Source organism: Chamaea fasciata, unplaced genomic scaffold (assembly GCF_029207755.1).
Source record: "Chamaea fasciata isolate MVZ Bird 193981 ecotype frontalis unplaced genomic scaffold, bChaFas1.0.hap1 SCAF_10, whole genome shotgun sequence".
Taxonomy (NCBI): Eukaryota; Metazoa; Chordata; class Aves; order Passeriformes; family Sylviidae; genus Chamaea; species Chamaea fasciata.
In genome coordinates, this window is record NW_027094095.1 from 5,471,348 (window position 1) to 5,494,837 (window position 23,490).

A 23,490-nucleotide genomic window follows, 5' to 3' on the forward strand; every position below is an offset into this window, starting at 1 on the left:
GCTGGGTCTGAATTAAACCAATCAGGTTTTATTTATTATTATTTTTATTTAGGAGGAGTGAGGATGTATTGAGAAAGACACTTCACAGAATCCTGGAATAGTTGGGGTTGGAAGGCACCCTAACTATTATCTCATTCCACCCTCTGCCATGGACAGGGACAACTTCCAGTATCCCAGGTTGCTCCAAGCCCCATCCAACCTGGCCTTGGACACTTCCAGGGATCCAGAGGCAGCCACAGTTTCTGTGGGCACCCTGTGCCAGGGCCTCCCCACCCTCACAGGGAAGAGGAAGAATTCTCTCCTAACATCTAATCTAAATCTCTGCTCTTACAGCTTAAAGCTGTTCACCTTTGTCCTATCACTATCAACCTCTACTTACTTCACGGCATTAAAAAACTCCCCAGGAGAAATATCCAGCTTTTTTTTGAGCTCAGAGGGCTGTGTGCTCCTTATCTTGGATGGGAGGAGACCCGAGTGATGGGAAAGGTGACCCTCAGGACGCAGACAGCAGCGGGAATCCCCCGGGAGCCGAGCGAGCGGCCGTCCGGCGCGGGGCGGAGGAGCAGAGGAGCAGGGCTGCCCTTTGCCCACTGGCCCATGTGGAAGTGGACTTTGGAAGCGGCAACAGGGAGCAGAGGAAGGGCCCCGGCGGCCTCTGAGCAGGTGTGTGCAGCTGCTGCGGGGGGAGGATGGTGGTGGGAACCCCTGGCCAAAAACTGGGGTGGGCCCTGGGTGGGACTGAAATAATGGGTGCCTGGATGTTTGCGGCTGGGAGCTGTTTAGGGCAAGGGTTTACCTGGATGTCACCTAGAAAGCCACCAACTGAGCCACCTCTCTTCAGACCTGTGTGTCTTCCAGTCCTGAAATTACCCCAAAGTGCCTTAAGCTTTAAGGGGGAGGAGTGAGGAGGGCTCCACACAGCATCTGGCCATCTGCCTGCGCTGGGGAGGCCTGAAGTGGTGGCAGCACTTTGGGTACTGATGCTGCAAGAGGAGACGTGGGGGGCTCGAGGGTGACATCCCCCTGGCAGCTGGGGCTTCACCCAGGGGCTGCCCTGGGCTCTCATCAGGATTTCCTCTTCTACACGGGACTGCTATAACCAAACCTGATGCCCACTTGGAATTCTTGCAGGAGATGAAAGGCAGGAGGAAATCCCTGTTTCCACCCCATCCCATAGATCACAAGAGCAAACCTCCATTTCTCCCTTCTTGCTCATTTCTTTGAGCAAAACTCTATGTCCCGCCCAAAGCTTTGCCAATGTCCCCTCCCTTACTGCCTATCAAAAGGGGTTTCACTGCTGTGTCACAGAGGTGACAGGGGTTTCTCACCCTCTCACAGCTTGAGAGGGCTGTGAGTGCTGGTGCTTTGCAGCTGGGGGTGCAGGAGGATCCTACCTGGGTATAAGAGGGCTTTTTAAGGTAAGGACAAATTTTATAGCAGGGTCTGTAGCAGTAGGGCAAGGGGTGATGGTTTTAAACTGAAAGAGGAGAGATTTAGATTAGGTATTGGGAAGAAATTCTTTCCTGTGAGGGTGGTGAGGCCCTGACACAGGTTGCCCAGAGAAACTCCTCATCTCTGAAAGTGTTCAGCATCAGGTTGGATGGGGCTTTGGGCAACCTGGTCTAATGGAAGGTGTCCCTGCCCGTGGCAGGGGGTTTGGAACTAGATGATTTTTAAGGTCACTTTCACCCCAAACCATTCTGAGATTCTTGTTCTGGGAAGAGATGGATGTCTGTTGCTTTCAAAGGCAGACCATTTCATCCTGGTGTTTTAAGGGGAGCTTCAAGTGAAGGAAGATGTAGAGATGACTTTTCCTTGCCTCTGGGCATTTTGGAAAGGATCCTGGGTTTCCAGGATGCTCCCAAAAAGCAGAGAGTAGCTGGCAACGGGCTTCAAAGGGGGCTTTGAGGGGATTGAAAAGCTGCTGATCAAACACACTGTGACTTCTCATTTGCAGCCTACTAAAGCCATTTGGGGCTTTAAACCAGAGCAGGTCTTGCTGGCAAGCTTGTGATGGAGCCCTGGGCCCCTGCCCAGCCGCCCCAGCCCCAGGAGAGGCCGGCGGCGCGGAACTCATGGGCAGAGGGGCACCACGGCCCCCCGGCACCACTCCGGCGGCACCTCCTGCACGCGGGGCAGGCTCCTCGGCCCGGCTCCTGGCACGGGAGCCACCTCCCTGGTCACCCCCGGGGCGAGGGCCACCACCCCCGGGGTGACACGCGCCGGCCGGCTTCCCACGCTGAGCACCCTGACAGCAGCTACCCCAGCCGGCCCTACTCCAGGTGAGACCCCTCCGATCCCTCTTCCTGGAAACCTTCTTAAAATAAGAATTGCCCGTTTCACTGCCCTTGTGGCTGCACTGGGGGACAGCATGGCAGTAGGTGACGTCCAGCTCTTCAAGCAGCCCCATAACTCCTATATTTAAGGCTGTGTTGTATTTGCAGCTCTGCCTTCTTCTTAAAACTGAGACTTCTGTGATTGCTGTTTGACAAGCTCTGCCTCAGCCCCAAGGTGCATTTTTCTTACAGATTTGATTAAATGCAGTTCTTTTTGCCTAAGTGCAAGGTGAACAATAAAAATACAAGCGGTAATATAGGAGCAAGAGGCAGCCTGCAAGCTCAGCTGCTGAAACAGTGGAGAGTGGACGGATAAAATGTGGGCTGGAGGATGCTCTCGGTGCTGAGAAAGAGCTTCCAGCAAATCTGGGTTCATTTGCCTGAGTTATTGCCCTCAGTGAATTATGGAGTCGGTACGTGAGGTTTGTGCTGAGGTTGTATGATGCAGATGGGATATTAGGAAGTAAAATTTTCTCTCTCAGGGTGGTGAGGCTCTGGCAGAGGTTGCCCAGAGAAGCTTAGGCTGCCCCACCCCGGGGAGTGGTCAAAGCCAGGTTAGACAGGGCTTGGAGCACCCTGGTCTAGTGGAAAGTATTTCTGCCCATGGCAGGTGTTGAAATGAGGCAACCATTAATGTCCTTTCAAACCCAAACCGTTCTTGGATTCTGTAAAACTGGGCGTCACCTGAAACTGCAGGGCACAGCTTTCTCATAGGTGGGGATGGCAAAGCATCCAAATCTCCTCCTGCTCCTTCCAGTGTGATGCTGGACCAGTTTCTGGCCCTGCCACCAAGCAGGGGACCTGGCTTTATTTCCATCACCTTTTCTGCCTCCAAAGGTCCCAGGCAGGAGGGACCCTAGATGTGACCCCGGAACCCTTTCCTCCCCAGATCAGTGGGCTGAAGGGGGGAAATGGGCCACTGAATAACAGAACCAATATGATCCCAACAGAAGACATTTATTATTTACATTACATGCCAGATATAGATTCTAGGTCTACTGTCCACATGGGCACATGTCTCTGGGTTGGCCAAGCTGCTTCTTCATGAGGCAGGCACACATCCTTCAGGAAATCCAATTGGTCAAGTGTCCATCCTCACGTTGTGCTTCCCCAATCTAGGGTTTACATTTTTCGCAGACATTTTCTCAGAATCTCTTCTTATTTTTGATCCTGTTGTTTTCTCAGTAACCTTGATAAATTCCTGAGAGCTCTAACAACAAAACCGCAAATAGTTTGATAATATTACTCACAACCAGTTTGGCTAGTGCATCAAAATGTCCTGTTCTACAAATACATTACTACAGCAGGTTGTGTTGTTTTCCAGGCAGGGGTATGAAGACCCCCACTGGCAGTATCCTGCCCCTGGCTACAGGGATGGCTACCCCTACCAAAGCCACCAGTGGCAGCCAGCGGCGTGGCAGGATGACAGAGGTATGGGCTTATCCTTTGGGGCTGGGGATGGAGGCAGCTTGCAGGAGGAGTGATGCTTTCTCCGGGTTGGGTTCTTCTCCCAAGGCTTGCACGTACCCAGGGCTCTCTCCTGCCCACACCCCTGGGTGGTGGTGCTCTGTGCAGCACTGACTCCCTGTTTGCATTTAGGAAATGTGAGCAGGAGCTAGGTACACCCAGGAGATGTTTGATCTTCATCACCACAGCTAAAAACCTGCATCATTACTGGTTCCAGCCTGAGTTTGATGGTGCTGTGTGATCAGGATGGCCAGGGCCTCTTCTTTGCTGTTTCTGGACTGAAAGGAAGAGGAGGGAGGAAAGAGAAAAGGACATCAGTGCTGTGTTGGCAAATGTGTACAAGGCATTATCATATCTCCAGTGTGTTGGGATTATTTGGAAGCAAACTGAGTGGGCATGGCAAATTGCCTGACTCTTGGTTTTTCTTTTGCAACTTCACTGTTGCTCAGGAGGGATAATGCTGAATCTTGATTCTCTCTAGACCTGAGACAGGGAGAGTCTCATGGCAAGAGTTACCGGGACCAGCACTACTACAGGGGCTACCACCCCAACCTGGCCACGGGCCCCCCAGGGCAGGACAGGTAAAGCTGGGGAGTCTGCGCAACCTTGTGAAACCATCTGCTGCAAAATTAGCAGGTTTGTGGGTGGTTCAAAACCCTCAGACCTTCCGCGTGTCTTCCTTTGCTCCCACCTGCAGGACACAGACCTACAGCTCCTGTGAGGAGAGCTACACCTCCACTGCCAGGAGGGAAGGGACAGGGGAAGGAACCCTCAGCAGTGACTCCGGGGAGGCTGCTGGCCAGCCCAAAGAGGTAACCTCAAGATGGGCAGGAGTGGAGGACAAGAATCAGAGATTTGGGAACAATCCATGTGTCCCCCTCCAGCTGAGAAAAGGGCCCCTTGGCTATGTTACACTCGGTGCCTGACAGTCCCTGGGGATTATGACAGTGGGTTTTTAGTGTTGGTGATCTCTCCATCTGCTGGGCTGTCGTTCCCCCAGGGGCAGGGCTGTATGCTTAGCCCAGGAGCAGGACAGAAATCCAGGCTTAGTGGGATGTTCTACTGGAGGAGGGTCTGGAGCACAAGCCTGATGAGGAGAGGTAGAGAGGACTGTGGGGGCTCAGCCTGGAGAAAAGGAGGCTCAGGGGTGACCTTGTCACTCTCTACAACTCCCTGAAAGGAGGCTGGAGCCAGGTGGGGATCAGGCTCCTGCATAACAAGTGACAGAACATGAGGAAACAGTTTTAAGTTGTGCCAGGAAAGGTTTAGGTTGGACACTAGGAAAAATTTCTTCAACAAAGGGACTGTCAAACCCTGGCATAGGCTGTCCAGGGAGGTAGTAGAGGCACCATACCTGGTGAGATTTTAAAGACATGTAGATGTGGCAGCTGGGGACATTGTTTAGTGATGAACATGGCAGTGCTGGATTAATGGTAGGACTCAATCTTAGAGGGCTTTTCCAACCTTAATGATTCCATGATTCCATGATTTGGTCCTTCCTAGGTAGCTGACAGCTCTGTGTAGTTGTCAGCTCTGTCCACTGAGTCATGCTCCACCACACTTGTGTTTTTGCCAAGAGAAAATTAAAAGATCAAATCAAAGCTGCTCTGGTGATTTTACTCCTGGGTGATGCTTTTTTGGGTTTCCAAGCCCCATCTCCTTGGCTGTGGTGAGGAGCTCACGTTAGGGCTAGGAAAGCTGTCAGACTACAGCTGTGGCTGTAGTAATGATGTGGTAATGTAAATTATTTTTCTGAGCTGTTGGGTGAACCTAAGCTGGCGTAGGGCGTGAGCTGCTCGGATGGGAATTGGCTGTGCTGCTCCTGCTGGGCACTTTCCTGGAGCAGCAGAGCCTGCCTCACTGCCTGGAGGCAGGAAATCAGCAGTGTCCCCAGTTTTTGAGCCAGGTTTGTGTGTTCTCCCTTCCTTGCAGCCCTCGGGCCAGCCCAGCCTGCTCCTGCAGTACCACGAGTCAGGAATGAGCTCCAGCAGCCATGAGCTCAGCCAGTACATCCGTGACGGTGCCGACAGCTACGACCCTGTGCTTCCAGGGTCCTGGGACGTGGGACAGGCAGGTGAGGTGAAATGGACGGGCTCTGACAAGGGGGAAGCAAGGGAATGAATGGCTGGTGGTAGGATACTGGCTGTCTCTCAGCTTGTTCCTCTCCTGGGGAAGGTTGTGCAGGCACAAGGCACAACTAGGGGGGCTGCAGGGTGGGTGAATGGTCTGGGGCTCTGCCTGGGTAGGTGTAGCAGCTTCTGTGCACATCTGCTGCTTTGGGAGACAATTCTTGCGTAGAGGGGTCAGTAGAGGGCTGCTTAAATTGGGGGACAAGGTTGGGACTTGGTCAAGTCCTCCATAGTGGATGTGGTGTGTGACCAGTGTGAGTGGCTCACAGTGGCCTTTGTGTCATTGCAGGGGGGCCCTCGGTGTCCAACCCGACCCCAGCAGTCCCCCTCAAGTTCCCACAGCTGCACACAGCACTGTGCTTTGGAGCCGGGGGCCACCTGGTGCTGGCGTGTCCCCACCACGCTGCTGAGGGACAGCTAGCCCGTGTCGAGCTGCACAGCCTGGAGGTAGGACACAGCTGGCCCTCCAGGCCCCCTGTCCCCTCCTTGGAGTGGCTCCTCTTGCCCTGAGGGATGCAAACATGGTTCATAACCCAAGCAGCCTCCTCAGCAGCCCTCCCATTCCTTGCTCCCATCTTCTGCCCATCCCACGTGGACTTTTGAGTCTCCATCGTGCCAGCCTGTGCCCGGGTGGCACTTTCAGCCCTCAGCTCTGTAACCCTTGGTACCTGTGACCTGCTCAGAGTGATCCCTTCTCATGGGGACAGGTGTGGTTTGTACCTCTCCAAAGGACAACTCCACTCATCTTCCTGTGAGGTGCTCCAATACAGGGCCCTTGTCCATGCCCCGAGTCTACCACAGCATTCCAGTGGAGAATTCCAGAAGGAGGCAGATGCCATCTCAGCAGACATTTCTTTACTGGACCTTAGCACTGGAGTCCATGTCACAGCCCGGGGTCTGTGCTCTGTGGTTACCTTAAGACAGCACAGGGTTCACTGGCACTGTTGAATCCTTGGCCGAGGCACTGGCTGTCCAGTAGCCCAGCTGGGGCTGGTCTGATTGCTGAATTTACTTTTGTTTTTCAGGTGATCCTTCAAGGCACAGAAGAGCTGGAGGAGCTGCAAGCCTTCCCTGGGCCCCTGGCCAGGTATGGCAGCACAGGCAGGTTCAGGAGCTGTGTCCTCCTGGCTGTCTCCTTTGTGAGGAGACAGGAGCTCAAGGCCGACTCAAAGGGTCCCCGTGGTTTTGAGCTATCTACAAAGGCCATGTCTAAGTTCAGGATGGGAGCCCAGCCCCTTTGATGCAGTATGGGTTGGTTTGGATTGTGGGACATGGTTTTTTTGAATATTCATAGGATGTGGATTTAGTGTGGTTTGTACATCTGACCTTATTTTGTAATCATTTTGACTCAGAAAAATGATTTTTTTGTTGTTTGTTTGTTTCTTTGGATGTCTAAAACCCTGGGTCAGCCTGCGGCTTAGCTTTTCCTAAGGTTTTTGTCCCCTGAGATGGCTGAGCCACAGCAGGGTCAGAGCCAGTATGTACCTTCATCCAGTGTGAGCCTGGAGATGAATCAGGCTGTGTTGCATCAGGTTGTCTCTATCTCTGGCCACTCCCAACCAATGCAGGGAGAGAAAAGGAAAAAAGCATTTACTGAGCAGAAGAGCTGTGTATACACAGAAGCTGGGTGGAGGATCTGGAGCTCTCACTGTACCCTGGTCTCCTGAGACCCACCTGGAGTGCTGCAAACAGTTCTGGTGCTGCCTGCATAAGGACATGGAACTGTTGGAGCAAGTCCAGAGGAGGATAAAGGGACTGGAGCAACCTCCCTATGGAGACAGGCTGAGGAAGTTGGGGCTGGAGAAGAGAAGGTTGTGTGGAGACATCCCAGCACCTTCCAGTATCTGAAATGGAAGCCAGAGAGTCTCATTGTTAGGAACTGTAGAGACAGGACAAAGGGGAATGAGTGCAAATTGAAAGAGGGGAACTTCAGGTTCGATACATGGAAGAAATTCTTCCCTGTGAGGGTAGAAAGGTCTCAGGTTGCCCAGAGAAGCAGTGGATGCCCCATCCGTGGATGTGTTCAAACTTGACAGGGCTTGGTCTGGTGAAAAGCTTGGTCTGGTGAAGCTCTAAATGAGCTTTTAGGTCCCTTTCAAGCCCCAGACCATTCTATGATTCTGGGTTACCACTTGTGCCAAAGAGTACGTCGGGAATCTCCATATAATATGTTGGAATGATTGAGTCAGAATCAGCATCTCCACCTGCAGTTTCTCTCTCCTGTGTCATCCACTCTTTCCTTCTAACTGTATGGTTATTTTATTGTATGGCAGCACTTCTGCCTGGCTTGCGCATAGTTTAAGGGTTTCTGTTTCAGTCCCAAAGGGTTTCTGTGGTCACTCGAGTGACCCTCCACTCTGCCTCCACACCAGACTGTGCCTGCTTCTGCAGCCTTGGATGTCCATGGCTGTAATGGCAGCACAGCAAATCAAAACTGTTTCTCTGCAGATGGATGGAGGAAAATATTATCAGGAGGGCAAAGAGTGGGTTGGAAATGTACTTTGCATCCCTGAAACACAGAGATCTGCTAAGAGTCACAATAAATTTGAGTGTATTTGGACTTAAAAGTAGTCATCGGTACTGGAGTTCTTCTTTCCTCCAGCTCCTGCTTGGAATCTTTGGCATCCCCATCAGTGAGCCTGGGGACTGAGCCTGAATGATGCCCCAGATTGCTTTGCCTTGGGTTGCTTTGATGCTTCTTTCTGCTGCTGCAGGGAAGATCTGCACAAGGTGGACGTGATGACGTTTTGCCAGCAGAAGATAACCACAGGCTGCGATCTCTCAACACAGAGGGGCAGAGATTCCTCTCTCCTCTGGAAACTCCTGGTCCTCCTCTGCCGGCAGAATGGGGTAGGTATCCCATGGAAGGGGATGACCCTGTTGATTTTGGAAATGAGACAAGTAATATGTCCCTAAGGTGCCTCTTGATCCAGTTGCTATTTTTTGGGGGAAGGGGTATATCTTAAGAGGATCTGATTTCCGTACCACTTATCCTTCAGTTTGATCCTGGATATTTGAAGCAAATCCTCCTCCATGATTACTTTTTGTCCTTGAAAATTACCAACAGCCCGATGAAGGAGGCTGGTGCCACCTTCATCGAGGAGCCAGCACTTACGCTTAAAAGGGGGCCATTCCCTTAATCCACTGAAATCCACCCTATCCAGTCTGTAGCTGCTTGTTGGAAGCAGGTGGATAAGATCTCAGAGGGAGTGTTGTGAAGGTCTTTCTAATTGTACTCAGTTCTTTTCCTTCCAAACCCGCGTGCTGGTGGCCAAAGCTGGTCTTGCTGGGGGGGGATGTGCTGGGACGAGGATACGGGTGTAAGAAGGGTGCAGACTGGAAGCGCTGTCAGCCTTTGCTCCTGGGGCAGCCTCCACGTGCCTCATTCCTTCCCTCTCCCAGTCCATGGTGGGCTCGGACGCAGCCGAGCTGCTGCTGCAGGACTGCAGGCGCCAGGACAAGTACAGGAGGCAGGAGCCTGCCGCCAGCCTGCCGGGCCTGGCCGACGATGAGTGGGCGCCGTGCCCGCCGGGGACGCTGGACCTCATCACCGGGGAGGTCCCTCCCGTCGTGGAGACACAGGCACAGATCGTGGAGAAGTTCACCAAGCTCCTCTACTATGGCAGGAAGAAAGTAAGTGGTGAGTGGGATCCAGGATGTGGGGCCGAAGGGTTTTTTTTTCCTTCTTGGACCTGTTGGCCTCTTCAGGCAGGTTTTAAAGGGAAGGGTGGTCGAGAAGTGACTTGTGGTTGTGGGATCCACAACCCTCCGAGCTGTGTTTGTACAACAGGGCTTATGGCAGTGATTTCCCTCCACTGGGAACTGGGATGGGGGACCCAAGTGAAGAGGAGATGCAGAGGCTTTTACCAACCCTTCTACTACATTTAGCTTCATAGAGTCCTAGAATGGTTTGCTTTGGAAGGGACCTTTAAGGTCATCTTGTTCCAAACCCATCTGCAGCTATGTGATCTCACAGGATACCCAAGGCACAAGGAGAAGAGAGGAGGGTTGCATTTTGGGTCCCCAGACTGGGATCCCATGGCATTGAGAGCTAACAGGCAGCACAGGCCTGGAAATCTAAGGAACACAACATTGCTTTGAAGGTCCAAATTCTTGTAAATCTTCAAGGTAAAGAGACAAAGGGACCTGTAAGAGATTTGAACATGGAAGAGATTTTTGGAGGTTGCCAATTAAAGCCTGAGCAGTTATTGGGACTCCTCTGAGCTAGGGGAGCAGAGGAGGGGGGCAAGCAGAGTTTGTGCTAACCCTATTTCTTATCCCCCTCAAATGCAGGAAGCTCTGGTCTGGGCCATGAGAAACCAGCTGTGGGGCCATGCCCTGTTCCTCTCTAGCAAGATGGACGCTCGGACGTACAGCTGGGTCCTCACCGGGTAAGTTGGAGAAGCTAAAGCAAGGTATGATGTTCCATGGCTGGCTTTCTGAGCCTGCTATCCCTTCAGTGCCCCCTGGAACTGGAAAAGAGCACTGATTCCAGCTGGAGCCTGTCCGGAGGGGCCAAAGGGGACAGAGGGCATCCATCTAGATAGGCTGGAGTCCTTCAGGAGAAACCAAGTGGGAGGCTGGAAACCAGGAGGAAAGCCATGCCCTGGAGATGAAGGGTTGATTTATTCTGAGTCTTTGGCTTTGCCCATGCTGCCCTAGCAAAGACAGCCAAGATGCAGGGAGAGCTGAGCCATCTTCACTGTGATCCCGTCCAGTCCCAGCTGTTCATCCCACTCGCATGAGCGTTTTCTGGTGGAATTTAATGTACTTAGTCTGGATTGGGTTGATCCCTTCAGGGAGAGTTAAAGAGAAATTTTCTGTCTTGTGGAACCCAAATCCTTTTAAGGAGGTTTTTTGCAGTGTTGTCCTGGAGACCTGCCTTCTCCGAAGGTAATACAGATCATCATCCCCAGAGGCTGGTGATCCTCTCTGTCTCCTATTTACAAGGGCATGGAGTGATAGGATAGGGAGGAATGGCTTGAGCTGAAGGAGGGTAGATTGAGATTAGATGTTAGAAAGAAATTCTTCCCTGTGAGGGTGGTGAGGCCCTGGCACAGGTTGTCCAGAGAAGCTGTGGCTGCCCCATCACTGGAAGTGTCCAAGGCCAGGTTGGACCGGGCTTGGAGCACCCTGGGACAGTGGAAGGTGTCCCTGCCTATGGAAGGAGGGTTGGTCTAGAAGGTGCCTTCCAGCTCAATCCATTCTTGAATGCTCTGGGAAACCCCTCCAGACATGAGGAAACCCCTCAGTTTCCTGGGGCATTTGGGATGTGCTCTGGGAGGTGAATGAAGGTTTGGGGTCCTGGGGTGCAGCCCTTCTCTGCTGTCTCCTCACAGGTTCACCAGCACACTGGCCACCAACGACCCACTGCAGACCCTCTTCCAGCTCATGTCGGGAAGGATCCCTCAGGCAGCACTGGTCCGTGAGCTAGAAGCTGGCCCTGGCATGTGTCCCCCTGTGCTGTCACCTGCCCGTGACAGCCACCTTCTGGTGGCCGTTTCTGCTCACCTTTGCTCTCCTCCTCTCCCCCCAGTGCTGTGGGGATGCCACGTGGGGTGACTGGAGGCCCCACCTGGCTGTGATGTTGTCCAACAAGGTTGGAGACACGGAGCTGAACCACCGAGCCATTGTCACCATGGGAGACACTTTGGGTGAGCTGGGATCAGTGGGAGCAGCTGATCAGGGGCACAGCAATGTCACCGTGCGTGTCCACACTGAGGTGGCTGTGCCTGTACCCCTGGAGCTACAGTGCCCGTATGGTGGGAGGGGTGAGGTACCAATGGATCCTCAGATGCATCAGGCCCAGGCACCTCCATTAGCTGCTCTTGTGGAGACACCTGGAGCAGCTGGGCCCAGGAAGGTGTAGGTAACTGCAGGGACTGAGCCTTGCTCCCAGTGCTGGGATTTTATGCCAATGCTGGACCTGCAAGATTTGTAGCTGCCCCTGCTCAGGCTCACCCAGTTCTACCACTGAATTGAAGCCTCCTGAAACAAAAAGCAGAAACTGGGGAAAACAGACAAAAAACAAGGACAAGGGAGGGACCAGGGTCTGAGTGGGCAGGAGGGTAAGGCAGTTGGGTTTGCATTTTTTTGCTTGAGCTTGAGAGCCTCCAAAGCAAAGCTGACCATGTGGTGATGTCTCGACTAATTGTTTGTCTTTTCCCTCCCATCCAGCCAGCAAGGGAGCAGTCGAAGCAGCTCATTTCTGCTACCTGATGGCAGATATTCCTTTTGGTTACTTCGGAGCAAAGGCGGATCGCATGGCCCTGCTGGGCAGCAGCCACCGGTGAGCAAGCACTGGAGGCTGGGGGTCTTGCCACAGTCACACGTCTCACGTTTTCCCCATCTCTGGGATCTCACTTCTATGCAAAAGCAATCTCTGGCTGGGGCTTTTCCCGCTGCTAATGTGCACTCTCTGTGGGGCTGTCTGCGGAGGCAGCTTGCTGACCCGACCCCTCTCCTCTGCAGCCAGGCGTTTTCCCAGTTTGCCAGGACAGAGGCTATCCAGAGGATGGAAATCTTCGAGTACTGCCAGCAGCTACGCCAGCCCGAATCCTTCCTGCTCCCCTTCCAGGTAGGGGATGTGCTCAACTACATCTTGTGCAGGAGCTCAGATTTGCCCCAAAACGTGCACCCATCTCCCTGACGCCTGGAATTCAAGCTGTTCCTGAGGCTTGTTCCCTTACTGGGCTTTGGGAATGATGGGGAGGTTGCCTTGGCCAAGGGACTCACATAGGGCATATTTTGGGATGCACAGTGTGATCAGTGCTTGCTCAGCTCTCATTGCCTTCCTGCTCTCTGGGTAAGCTTTTCCTATTGCAAAGCAGCACCCAGCTGTTGCTGCTTTGGGCACTGTGGATTTGGATGGATACATCCCTGGAAGTGTTTAAGGCCAGGCTGGATGGGGCTTGGAACGGTCTTGTCTAGTGAGAGGCGTCCCTGGCCGTGGCAGGGGGCTGGAACTAGATAAGCTCTAATGTCCCTTCCAACCCAAACCAGTGTAGGATTCTATGAAGCTGCCGTGCTCCTCCCTGCCTGGTTCAAGGAGCGGGGGCTGGATGCCTCCATGGAAGTGGCCCCAAGTCGCCAGTGACCTCTGGGTGCACCATCTGAGGCGCACGCGAGTCACGCTGGGGTGATGTGCCATGACACGGGGCACCCACAGACTTGTCCATCCCCCTGCTCCATACCCGTGGCTGCTGTGCTTCCCTCTCCGCAGGTGTACAAGCTGCTGTACGCCTCCCGCCTGGCTGACCACGGGCTGCCAGCCCAGGCCCTGCAGTACTGTGAGCACATCTGCACGGCGCTGCTGCGCCGGGACCCCGCCGCGCACCCCGCCCTGGCGCGGCAGCTGGTGAGGGTGAGTCTGCTCCTCCTGTGCGGAAACTCAGGTTCACCTTTCGGGTAAATCTTAAGAAATAGGTTTAATAAAAAAATAAGACAATTGGGAGATAGAAAAAAAAAGCGAAGTACGACCAGGCTGGGTGACTTGGCATTCAGCCGAGTGCACAGCCTGCTATTTCAGAGGCTTTTTTAAAATACTCTTTCTGTTGCATTAGCCTGTTGCATATTTAAACTTTTCCACAAACTAGTTTCTATATTTCAGGAACTGTTTAGCGTGGTTCTTCTTTGAGTCTGCCTTTCTAGAGCATGCGTGTTTCTTGGCTGTGTTTTTGTAATTACCTTCAGCTTGGGCCTTGGTCCCCAACTTCCACAGACAGTCGGTGTTGATAATTGGCATGTCAGCAGCAGGGTCTCCATCATATGTTCACTGGATGTTATTTTAACCAAACAGGCTGTTCAGTTACAAGCATAACTACATATTAGCTATTTTTGCTATTAGCAAAACTCATACTACCATGTATAAGTTTTGCTAAGAGCAGAAATAAAAACTATATTTTTATACATAATATCTTAATACACAATACATCTTTATAGCATTCACCTCAATATTTGCAAGAAGCTAACTTTACAATATACAACACACTATATTAATACAACATAACTTTCTAACAGAACACATATAGTATTCATTTCAATATTTGCAAAAAGCCAATCATATAATATGTATTTATAACATCCTGCATCCCCACCAGGGCATGACCGCACAGGACCTGCTGGGGTGGGAGTGGTTGGCAGCTCTGAGCAGCCCCCTCAGGGTTTGCCGCCAAGTGCAGCAAAGCCAGCACTTCCACGGGGTTTCTAAACCCCATGGATTTAGGGTAGAAAACAAAGGTATTATGTTGGCTGCCAAGTAGGAGCAGAGTTATTTGGAAACAAAAGATGGTTTTGAGTCTGGAGGGGTTTTCTGAACTTCTAAATGTCACAGACTTAAGAAGTGAAATCTAAGTGCACATTTCCCCTCCAGCACAACATCTATAATTCTCTTTACCCCTGAGGAGTGTGTTCTGGGGTGACACCGAGAGGGAGCATGGCCCAACTTGTAGCACCAAGTGCAGCCCCTCTACTTCCTGAGCAGGGGCCTGGGGCAGAGAGGGGCAAGGCCAAGTGTCTCAGGTCCCCCAGGAAGGTGGGGCTCTCACAAGACCAGGGCACTGCTGAGGCTGCTGGTCACCTTCCTCCAGCCTTTAGGACCAGCTTGGATGGGGCTTTGAGCAGCCTGGTCAAGCGGAAGGTGTCCCTGCAAATGGCAGGGGGGTTGGAACAAGATGAGCTTTAAGGTCCCTTCTAAAAACCATTCTATGAAAGGTGCTAAAGCCGTGGTGCTGTGAGGTGAGGGGCAGTAAGATGCTTGTCTGAAGTGGGTGCTGCTGAGTTCACACAAAATTTGACTGGCACTGCTTCCTCACCCTGTCATCGAAGTCTATTTACTGTCTAACAGCCTCTCAGATCTGCCATTCTGCTGGGGATAATGCTTCTCCTGGGAGAAAACACTTTCATCTGAAAAACTAGTGCATTCATAGATGCTCTTGTCTTTGATGTTCTAGACTGTGTTACAAATTATGATACACATTAGTGTTTGATTAAGACTTCCCCTCTTTTGAAGCTGGGGACGATATGCAACCAGGTGCTGGTTCATTAATACTGGATCAAAGTGCACATTAGCTTTTGGATTAAACATTCCCCCCGTTTAGGAGTAATCATGCTTATAATTTCCTTTTTCCTGTGATTGATTTAGGATGAGCATAGGTGTGTTTGTAAAGAGATGGGACAGTGGGTCTGTAGGCAGTGCAGGCTCCTGCCTGGCTGCTGGGTTACTTTGCTCTCGTGGCCACTCCCAGTCCCAAGCTGGGGTCCAGCTGTGCAGGTCCTGTCTTGCTGTAAACCCACAGAGCTGGGAAGTGTGTTTTGTGCTGGTTTAGAGTTGGGTTTATTTAAAGTTCAGGAATAGAAAGAAATGGCTGCTGGGGACTGGTGCAGGAAGGAATGCTCAGTCTTGTGTGGCTGTGGAGGGTGGCTGTGTCGCAGTCACCTCTGGGTGGTTTTTGGTGGCCCTCAAGGTGGCAGCCTTGTAGCAAAGCACTGAAGATAAGGGAGCATGAAGTAGCCAGGGGAAACTTGAGAAATTCCCGAGAATCCTCGAATGGTTTGAGTTGGAAGGGACCTTGGAGATCATCTAGTTCCAACTCCCCTGCCATGGGGGACACCTTCCACTAGATCAGGGTGCTGGTGGGCTGATATCAGCAAGAGAAAATTCAGTAAAGATGTGGATGAAGAGCAGTGCTTTGAGTGCCATCTTCCCTCACCCAGCTATCTTAAAACTGGACCCTTGTCTAAACAACTCCTTCAGACAGGGACTTAGCTCTGCAGAGAGCCAGCCCTACATCTCACCTTGGACTCCTGGGTCACCCCAGAAGAGCCTCTTGCTCTGTCAGTGGGAGCTGGAGCCCCATGTCACCGACATGGCTGCAGTCAGGGCAGCACAGACCCCTCTTCTGCAGGAGAAATTAAACATACAGCAGCAATACTGCAGAGAGGGACCTGGGGGAGATAGTGGAGCATGGAAAAAATACTGAGCAGCAGCATAACAGGATGCTGTTGCAAAAGGAAAAAAAAAAAAACAAACCAACAACCCACCAATGTTATAGTGTTATTCTGGGTTGTGAGAGTACAGCTGGCATGTCTGAGACAAGGAGGTGATAATCTCCCCGTGCTGGGGTCTCAGGGGTCTTGGCTGGGGCCTGTTTGGGCTGCTGCATGTGGAGACAGGGCTAAATTGGAGTGAGTGTGAGAGTGGAGAGCTGGGGTGATAAGAGATTGAGGGGAAAATGACCTCTGGAGAAGGGCTGAGGGTTATTTCTTCTGTGCAAGATATGGTGGGGGAGAAAGGGGTATGAGGGACGTGATAACAGCCCTCCAGCACACAGGAGGCTGCTCGTGGGGGATGCTGCCTGGCTTCTCTCACAGCTTCCATGGGAGCAGGGATAGAGAGGCTTAATTTGCAGTAGGGAAGATTTCACTTAGATATTAAGAAAATACTCTTTAGCTCTAAGGACATCAAGCATCAGGACAAGCCTGGGAGGCTGTGAAATCTTCTCAGAGATTTGTAAATACAGATCAAACACCAGCTCCCATCCATTCTCATGGGGTAGGTGAGGAGCTGATGAACTGTCCAGGGAGCTGGGCTCTTTCCAGGTGGAGTGTCCTGCAAACCTGCCAGTGCCCCAGGATGGCTGTTGGGGGGATTAAATCATTAAATCACTCATTTTTCATCAGTGGGGGAAAAGGATGGTGATAGTTACCCATCTCTTTGATGTGAGGAGCATCTTTGACACAGTATTTTGGCATCTCTGTGGAGGTGCTGAGCCAGCCCTGCTGAAGCTGTGGGGCATGGGATGGGCTGTGGTGGTGTGGGAGAGGGAATAAATCCTGCGTGAGAGGCCGGTGTTACTTTACCCCCCTTTTACAAAATGATGCTGTTTTCCTGAGGCCGTGTGCCCAGCCTCGTGTGATGGATCCCTGTGGATCTGACACGTGTGACAATCCCTGCTGTCCCCCTGGCCCTGCAGCTGGCCGAGCGGCTGAAGCTCTCCGACCCTCTGCTCCTGGAGATGCCAGAACAGGACCAGGAGCTGGAGCCCGACTGGCTGGAGCAGCTCCGAGCCTGCTGCCGGGAGTGGGAGGTAAGGAGGAGCCAGGATGCAGTGGGACAGCTGCTCTGTATTGTGGTTTGTCTGCACCCTCCTCCTCTCCCCTGAATCTGAGGGGATGGAGGCTCAGAAGTTGTTCTTCTTTGGCTTGTGGGCCCTGAGATGTGGTGTCTGCTCTGGGACCTGCAGATTCAGTGGGAGCAAGGGGCTTGCAGTGCCTGCAGGCTGCAGAGCTTCCCACAGGGCAAAACTCTCCTTGTTTTGGCTCAAGGAGGGCAGGCAGGGGCTGGTGGGTGAGTGATGGTCTCCCTTTGCAGGGAGGACATTGCAGAGGTCACTGGTGGGGTGTCACCTTGTGGGTGTACTCTTGGGTCTTTCAACTATGGTCTGCTGCTTGAATTAATGCTCTTCATTCAGATTTCACATCTGCTTTTGGTTTTGTGGCCTTCTCCATCTCGTTTCCCCTCCTGCCTGTTCTCAGGGATGCTGCAGCCCCACTCACTTACTGGGAAAGAGCTGTGTCCGTGCTGGTGTGGGTCTCTCCTGCAGCCTGGGATGGGCTGTGAGCCCCAGATCCATGAGCACTGTGCTTTCCTTTGCATTGGCTTTGTGGTTTCCTTAGCCTGAATCCTGTGCCATCCTTTCCCCTATCCATTTCACTGCATTTCCCCTCTGCAGGTGGAAGATGACCTTTCTCCAGAGGTGGCACCCGCTCAGCTGGAGCCGCCCTATGCTGTTCTACCAACAGCAGGTAAATAAAACAAAGCAGCAGGTTGTGGTCTCCCCAGTGGGCTCTCCCTGCATGGAATCGTGCTGCCATGGGCTGGGAAGCAGCTTCCCAATCCCTGGAGTTTTTACCAGCAGCAACTCCTTGCTCCTTGCATCCCCCCAGAGCTCCAAGGCTGCTCCTGCCTGGATGCATCCCTCAGGCATGGGCTGCAAAGCGAGGGCTCAATGCTCGTGTCCTCCTACAAAGTCTGAGTAATTGGGCCTAATTACCACAGCCTCGGGGTCCCTGTGGGTGCCGTGGGAGGGGAAGAGGAGCTCGGGGTGGGTGCTGGATGAGCCTCCCAGCTGAGCCTCAGGGGAGACGGCCCCATTCCCAGGCAGTCCTCTGAGGGTGCAAACTGGAGCTGAACTAAAGAGATTTCACACTTACAGAGCAAAGGATTTCAGGAAGGAGCTCATCCTGCTGTGTGCCAGGCTGCAGAAGACCCAGCATTTCTCCTTCCCTGCTGCTTCTGTGATCCCTTTGCTTTACCCTTTGGTGACCCCAAGAGTCCCCTCCTGTGCCAACCCACCCAGAGGGTCCAGACACACCAAGATGAGGGACGCAACCATGCCCTGGTGTCAAGGGAAGAGCAGGGGGGCTTTTCTTTCCCAGCTGGGCAGGCATCCATTGGGATGTCCCGTTGAGGAGAGGTCAGGGGAACATGTTTCTTCCCATCCACCTCCATCAGCAGCTCACTCCTACACAGTCCCCTGCTCCTTGGATCTGGCTTTCTACCGGGAATGCTGGCACTGAAATGTGGAGAGCAGAGGCTGGTGCAGACAGGATGAAACACAACTAATTCCTTCAAGCCGTTTCTCCCTATCAGCTATCCCTGCTGCTGCCAAATTCCTTTTCAAAGAGCTCTCTGAGGCAGTAAAAAGGATCATCAATCCTGATTGCCTTCTGCTGCCATCAGGGCTGAGACTATGATCTTCCTTCCCTGGAAGGAAGTTGCAGGTATGATGATCCCATTGGCTTGGCTTCTCGGAGCAGCCAGGTCTGCTCCATGTGGTCTCCACAGTTCACCTTCCCTATGCTTGGCCCTTTTCTTCAATGTGAAGGCCATCCAGAGCCACCACCTGAGGGACCTGCATGCAGAGAAAGCTGGCTTAGTGCTGAATCCATCCATCTTGGAAAGACAAAGCCCAAATCAGGTGCCAAGCTGGGATTCACGTGGTCCTCCCTGACTTGCTCCGGCTGAGCTTGCCAGGCAGTATGAGTTTGAGCATCCATCCTCCTCCTTGTGGATCTTGAGCATCTCCAGGCCATGTGGGAGCAGCTCATGGGTGTGAAGCCAGTCCTGACTGGGCTGGAGCTGACGTTGGCAGCAAAGCAAAGGGTTTGATAGCACTGCATCAAGAGGTGCTGTAATCCTTCCCTAAGGGATCTAGGTCCTGCCTGCTGTGTCTCACAGGAATGGGAGAGGAATTTCCCAGTGCCTAGTGTTTCTGGCAGGAGGCTGCCGAGCTGGAATAAGCAGGACACACGCCTGGGACCAATGGGTGTGTTAAATAAAACAAATCCCGCTCACTCAACTTGCCTTTCAAACAAAAAAATCCCAAGCCTGAATAAATCTGCCTAAAGCAAGGAATTCATCTGTGGGTACTGCTGTGGAACAGGAATGAAGGCTACCTGGTGAATCTTTCCTGCTCAGGGTATGCAGCAGGAGTGGGGGAAAAGGCTGGAGACCTCAGACTCCTTTGAGCTGCTGGTGCATGCTGCTTGCAGGCTTTTTGCTTCCATAGCATTCCCCTTCTGAGTTCATTTATAACCTCAGGCACATTCCCAGGATTTAAAAAGAAAATTTCCTCCGGTCTTTCCCAGCCCACCTTCCTTGAAACCTCTGGAAAGTTCCTGTTGCGGTGCTATGTCCTACCTCCTCCCTTGCCTGGTCCCTGGAGTCTTTCCTCACTCCCCCAGCTCCTGCTGATGTGTAATGGAAAAGGGGAGAAATCTGTGCAACAGCCCAACAGAATTATAAACATTACAAGAATTGTAAACTCCTGAAATGTGGGGTTTTTTTGCAGATGAAGAGCCTTGCAGTGAGATTCCCCAGAGTGATGGCTACCAGTATGACCAGTGGTTTGAGCCTGTGCCATCCCAGGGACTGAGCTCCCAGGAGGACACGTCCCTCAGGTCCCCAGCATCTGCTCAGGTCGTGGCATCGCCGCTGCCCAGCACTGGGAGAGACCTGCAGCCTCCTGTGCTCAGCCAAGGGACACCTGCCCCTCTGGGAGGGGATTTTGCTGAGCCCCCTCCACAGCCAGTGCTGCCAGCAGGTAAGTGCTGCAGCCTCGTTTCCCTGCAAAAATCACACAACCCCAGAATGGTTTGTGTTGGGAAAGGATGTTAAAGATCATCTCGTTCCAAGCCACTGCTATGGGCAGGGACACCTTCCACTAGACCAGGCCCCATCCAGCCTGGCCTTGGACACTTCCAGAGCTGGGGCAGCCACAGCTTCTCTGGGCACCCTGTGCCAGGGCTTTACCACCCTCACAGCAAGGAATTTCTTCCTTAGAAGTTGCCTTTGAGATGCACCAGTTCAGCCTCGCCACTTACTCCCTGGTGCTGGCAGGAACAGGGACCAGAATGGCCTTTTGCATCTCTTGGGGGACATCTTGGCCACCACGTGAAAGGCTGTGCTCTGGCATGGTAGAAGCTCTGGAAATACCTCTGATGGATAAATCCGTAGCTCCACAGATCAAAGCTTGACTGTGTCCTTCCCTCTGCTCCACAGGAGAAGCTGGGAAGCCCTGGGGTGCCAGGCTGTCCCCTGGAGGGGTGCAGCCAACCCTCCCTGCAGAGCAGGTGAGTCAGGGGGCCAGGGGGACCATCTCATTGAGTTTCCTGGCTGAATCTGGCACGTGTTGATCCATCCTTCCATGCACTGAACTCGCATGGAATCCCCCTGTCATTGTGCCAGTTGTTCTCTTGGGCAAAAGCTGTGCCCTGCTGTGGGTGCTCTTGCTGTGTAGGGCATGTGGGGGTCCCTGGGTGTGGAGCAGTCCCAGGGGGGCTCTGACCATGCTCAGTGCAGCTCCTGTGGGAACAGCTTCCACGTGTGATGGCAGGAGGAGTTACGGAGCAGGATTCGCACTGTCTCGGAGACCTCCACCGTGTCCCTGGGGGACAGCCGACCCTCCGTGGACAGCGCCGATGAGGACGCTGCTGAAGAGCAGGCAGAGGCCACAAAGCCAGAGCAGGACAAGGTGAGCATGCCAGAGCCATCGTGAGCCTCACGCACTGAGCTTGACTGTCCCTGATGCCAGCCCTGCCCCTGGAAAAATGGTGCCCCGCTCCCACCAGGCACCTGGAGGACCCTGGCACCCACCCCTTGTTATCACTTTCCATTCTTCCATTTCCCAGAGTTCTGGATTCAGATGGTTTGGCTGGTTTCGGTCAAAACCCACCAAGGAAGCTTCTCCCAAAGCCGAGTTCGAGACAGACTCGGACTCTCCCGCATCAGGACCACAGGTAGGGGACAAAAAGCCTTCCTGTTCCTGGTGACGTGCAGGGTGCAGCTGTGAGAATGGGTGACACATCTCCCCATCACCCGTTGTCCTCGTGCAGGGGCCTTGGCCATTCTGTGTGGGGACAGAGCGGGACTGGGAGCCCTTTTAGCCTGGAAGTGAATCCTGGATTAATAATAACTGTAAATTCATAAAGCCTCTTTGATCCATGAGGTCATCCAAGCCCTTGGCAAACTCCACGGGGATCGCTTGCCCTCCGCTGGAGCAGAACACAGCAGCTGTGAGCAGCGCTGCTCTGGCAGGTTTTAGGAGATGCAGGGAAGGGAAAACCTCTTTAATTGGAAGCGCAGCAGTGAGGGGGAAGCAGCCATGCGTGATTATCCCAGACCTAGCCAGCTCCTCAGGGCGTCGCATCCCTCATGGTGGGGCTTGGAGCGAGAACCTCCCCTGGAAGTTTCTTTCTGGTAGAGAATGACCTACAGACCCAGAGCAAAAAAATGTTGGGATATTCTTCTAAAACTAGCAGGAGATGAAGAACAGAAGGGGACCCATAGACCTTGGCCCCTCACACTGTACCCGGGCTTGGCATCCAGCCTCCTGCCTAATTTTGAACCCTCAGGCTGGTTTAGCTTTGCGCCAGAGTTGCTTGCCTTGACCCTGTAGCCCCTCCTTAGCCATGTTTCCTGCAGCTCATGGGGTACCTCTGCAGCAGGATGGGTGCAGAATGGGTACCCCAAAAGCCTGGTGTGGTTTCTGGTGCAGAGGTCTTCCTCACCTCAAGGAGTCTCTGCTCTAAACGGGTGGATGTGATTTCAGGAGCGGACGTCACCATCCCCACCCATTGCCCCTCTCGCAGCTGGGACAAACCCTTTGGCTCAGCCTCTCTCCAGAAATCCTGGTAAATACCTCACAATGCCGCTCACCTCTCTCCCCCATCAGCCTTTTACAAGTTTCTCCTCTTAATTTTAAGTTGACTTTTGTTTTCGGTTGCTGGCCCTAGGAGGAACGCAGGGTGAAAGCACCTTTGCTGTTAACCCAGTGTCTGCAGAGGTGAAAGGCTCGTGGGAGAAGGATGGAAGACAGTCAGCAGGACAGCGGGTGAGGAGAGAAGTGTATCCGTGTGTGACAGGGGTGTCCAGGACACCTCTCTGCTCGGGGTGTGTATTAAGTTTCTGTCTTCGGTCCTTCCAGAGCGGCTACCCCGGACCTCTCCCACCGCTGGCTTCAGTTCCTCTCTTTAACCCTGCCCAGGTCTCTCAGGTGAGAGCATTCCCCTGAGGGGCTGGGATGCATGGGGCTGCGGGTGGCTCCTGACTTTGGGGAGGAGGCGTCAGATTTCGGGTGATCTGCTCTGGGCGGGGTGGGGGGATGGTTAGGTGATACCAGTCCTGGGAATAAGGGGTTTTTTAAAGGTAAATCAGTTGTGGGAGGGCAGCGATGGGAGGGTGTGATGAATGAGCGAAATGCAGAGAGGATGCTTGTGGTTGTATCCTGATAACGGCAAATCAACATTCTGGGGTACAGCCCATTGCTCACACCGCCTCTCTCTCTGTGTTTCCCAGCTTCCTGCCCGGCCCAACCAACCCAGGCTGCTTTCCCGGCACCGCTACCCCAACCCGCTGTGAGGTGGTGGGTGGGGACGGCAGAGACCAATTACAGGAAGTTTTTTTTAACCAAAATGATGTTTGTGTTTTTGTTTTGTTTTTGTTTTTTGTTTTTTTTTTTTTTTTTGATGGGGTAGCAGCGGCTTGTGTGTGTTTGGTGGAGGGTGTTGTAAAATAAAGGGGATGTTTGTGGGTTTAAAAGTCAATGAATGGGGGGTGTGAGGCTGGGAGAGGGGTGTGCACAGTTTGGCCACGCAGGTGGGAACCCAAGCTCTGCCTTCCTCCTTCACAACAATTAGGTCTGGTTTGTATAACTCATTGTTGTCATCCCTCATGCGTGCTTCCTGAAGTCCTGTCCAGTCCAATACTTCTTTTTAGCTTTCTTCGCTAACATTTAGATATTTATACACAAATATTTTAACGAAACCCCTTCCAGTTGCCTCTTCACTCACTCACTGAAGTTACCTTCCTCATGAGCGAGATGCTCCCTAATGATCTTTGTTGCCCTCTGCGGGGCTCCGGGGTGTCGCGGTCAGTAATAAACAGGGGTAGGAGCGGAACACTGAGGTGTCTGGGGAAAGGTACCGGAGGGAGGGTGGAATAATGGAAAAAAGGTGTCCGGGGGAGAGTAGTCTGAATTGGGTTATGGGGCGGTGCC

The 23,490-nt window shown here is 52.8% G+C and overlaps 1 protein-coding gene across 1 annotated transcript; it reads left to right on the forward strand.

Moving 5' to 3' along the window:
• The first annotated feature begins 477 nt into the window (after positions 1 to 477).
• On the forward strand, positions 478 to 23,240 carry SEC16B (SEC16 homolog B, endoplasmic reticulum export factor). Its single transcript, XM_066192159.1, is given in 27 exon segments — positions 478 to 663; positions 1,958 to 1,993; positions 1,996 to 2,282; positions 3,661 to 3,767; positions 4,285 to 4,384; positions 4,501 to 4,615; positions 5,736 to 5,877; positions 6,222 to 6,379; positions 6,958 to 7,019; positions 8,647 to 8,782; positions 9,335 to 9,565; positions 10,226 to 10,323; positions 11,272 to 11,353; positions 11,469 to 11,586; positions 12,110 to 12,221; positions 12,404 to 12,509; positions 13,155 to 13,295; positions 16,906 to 17,019; positions 17,665 to 17,737; positions 19,786 to 20,037; positions 20,496 to 20,566; positions 20,830 to 20,967; positions 21,125 to 21,232; positions 22,045 to 22,126; positions 22,229 to 22,326; positions 22,420 to 22,488; positions 22,791 to 23,240. Coding segments are annotated over 27 exon segments (3,285 nt in total). The 3' UTR covers positions 22,854 to 23,240.
• Positions 23,241 to 23,490: the final 250 nt, after the last annotated feature.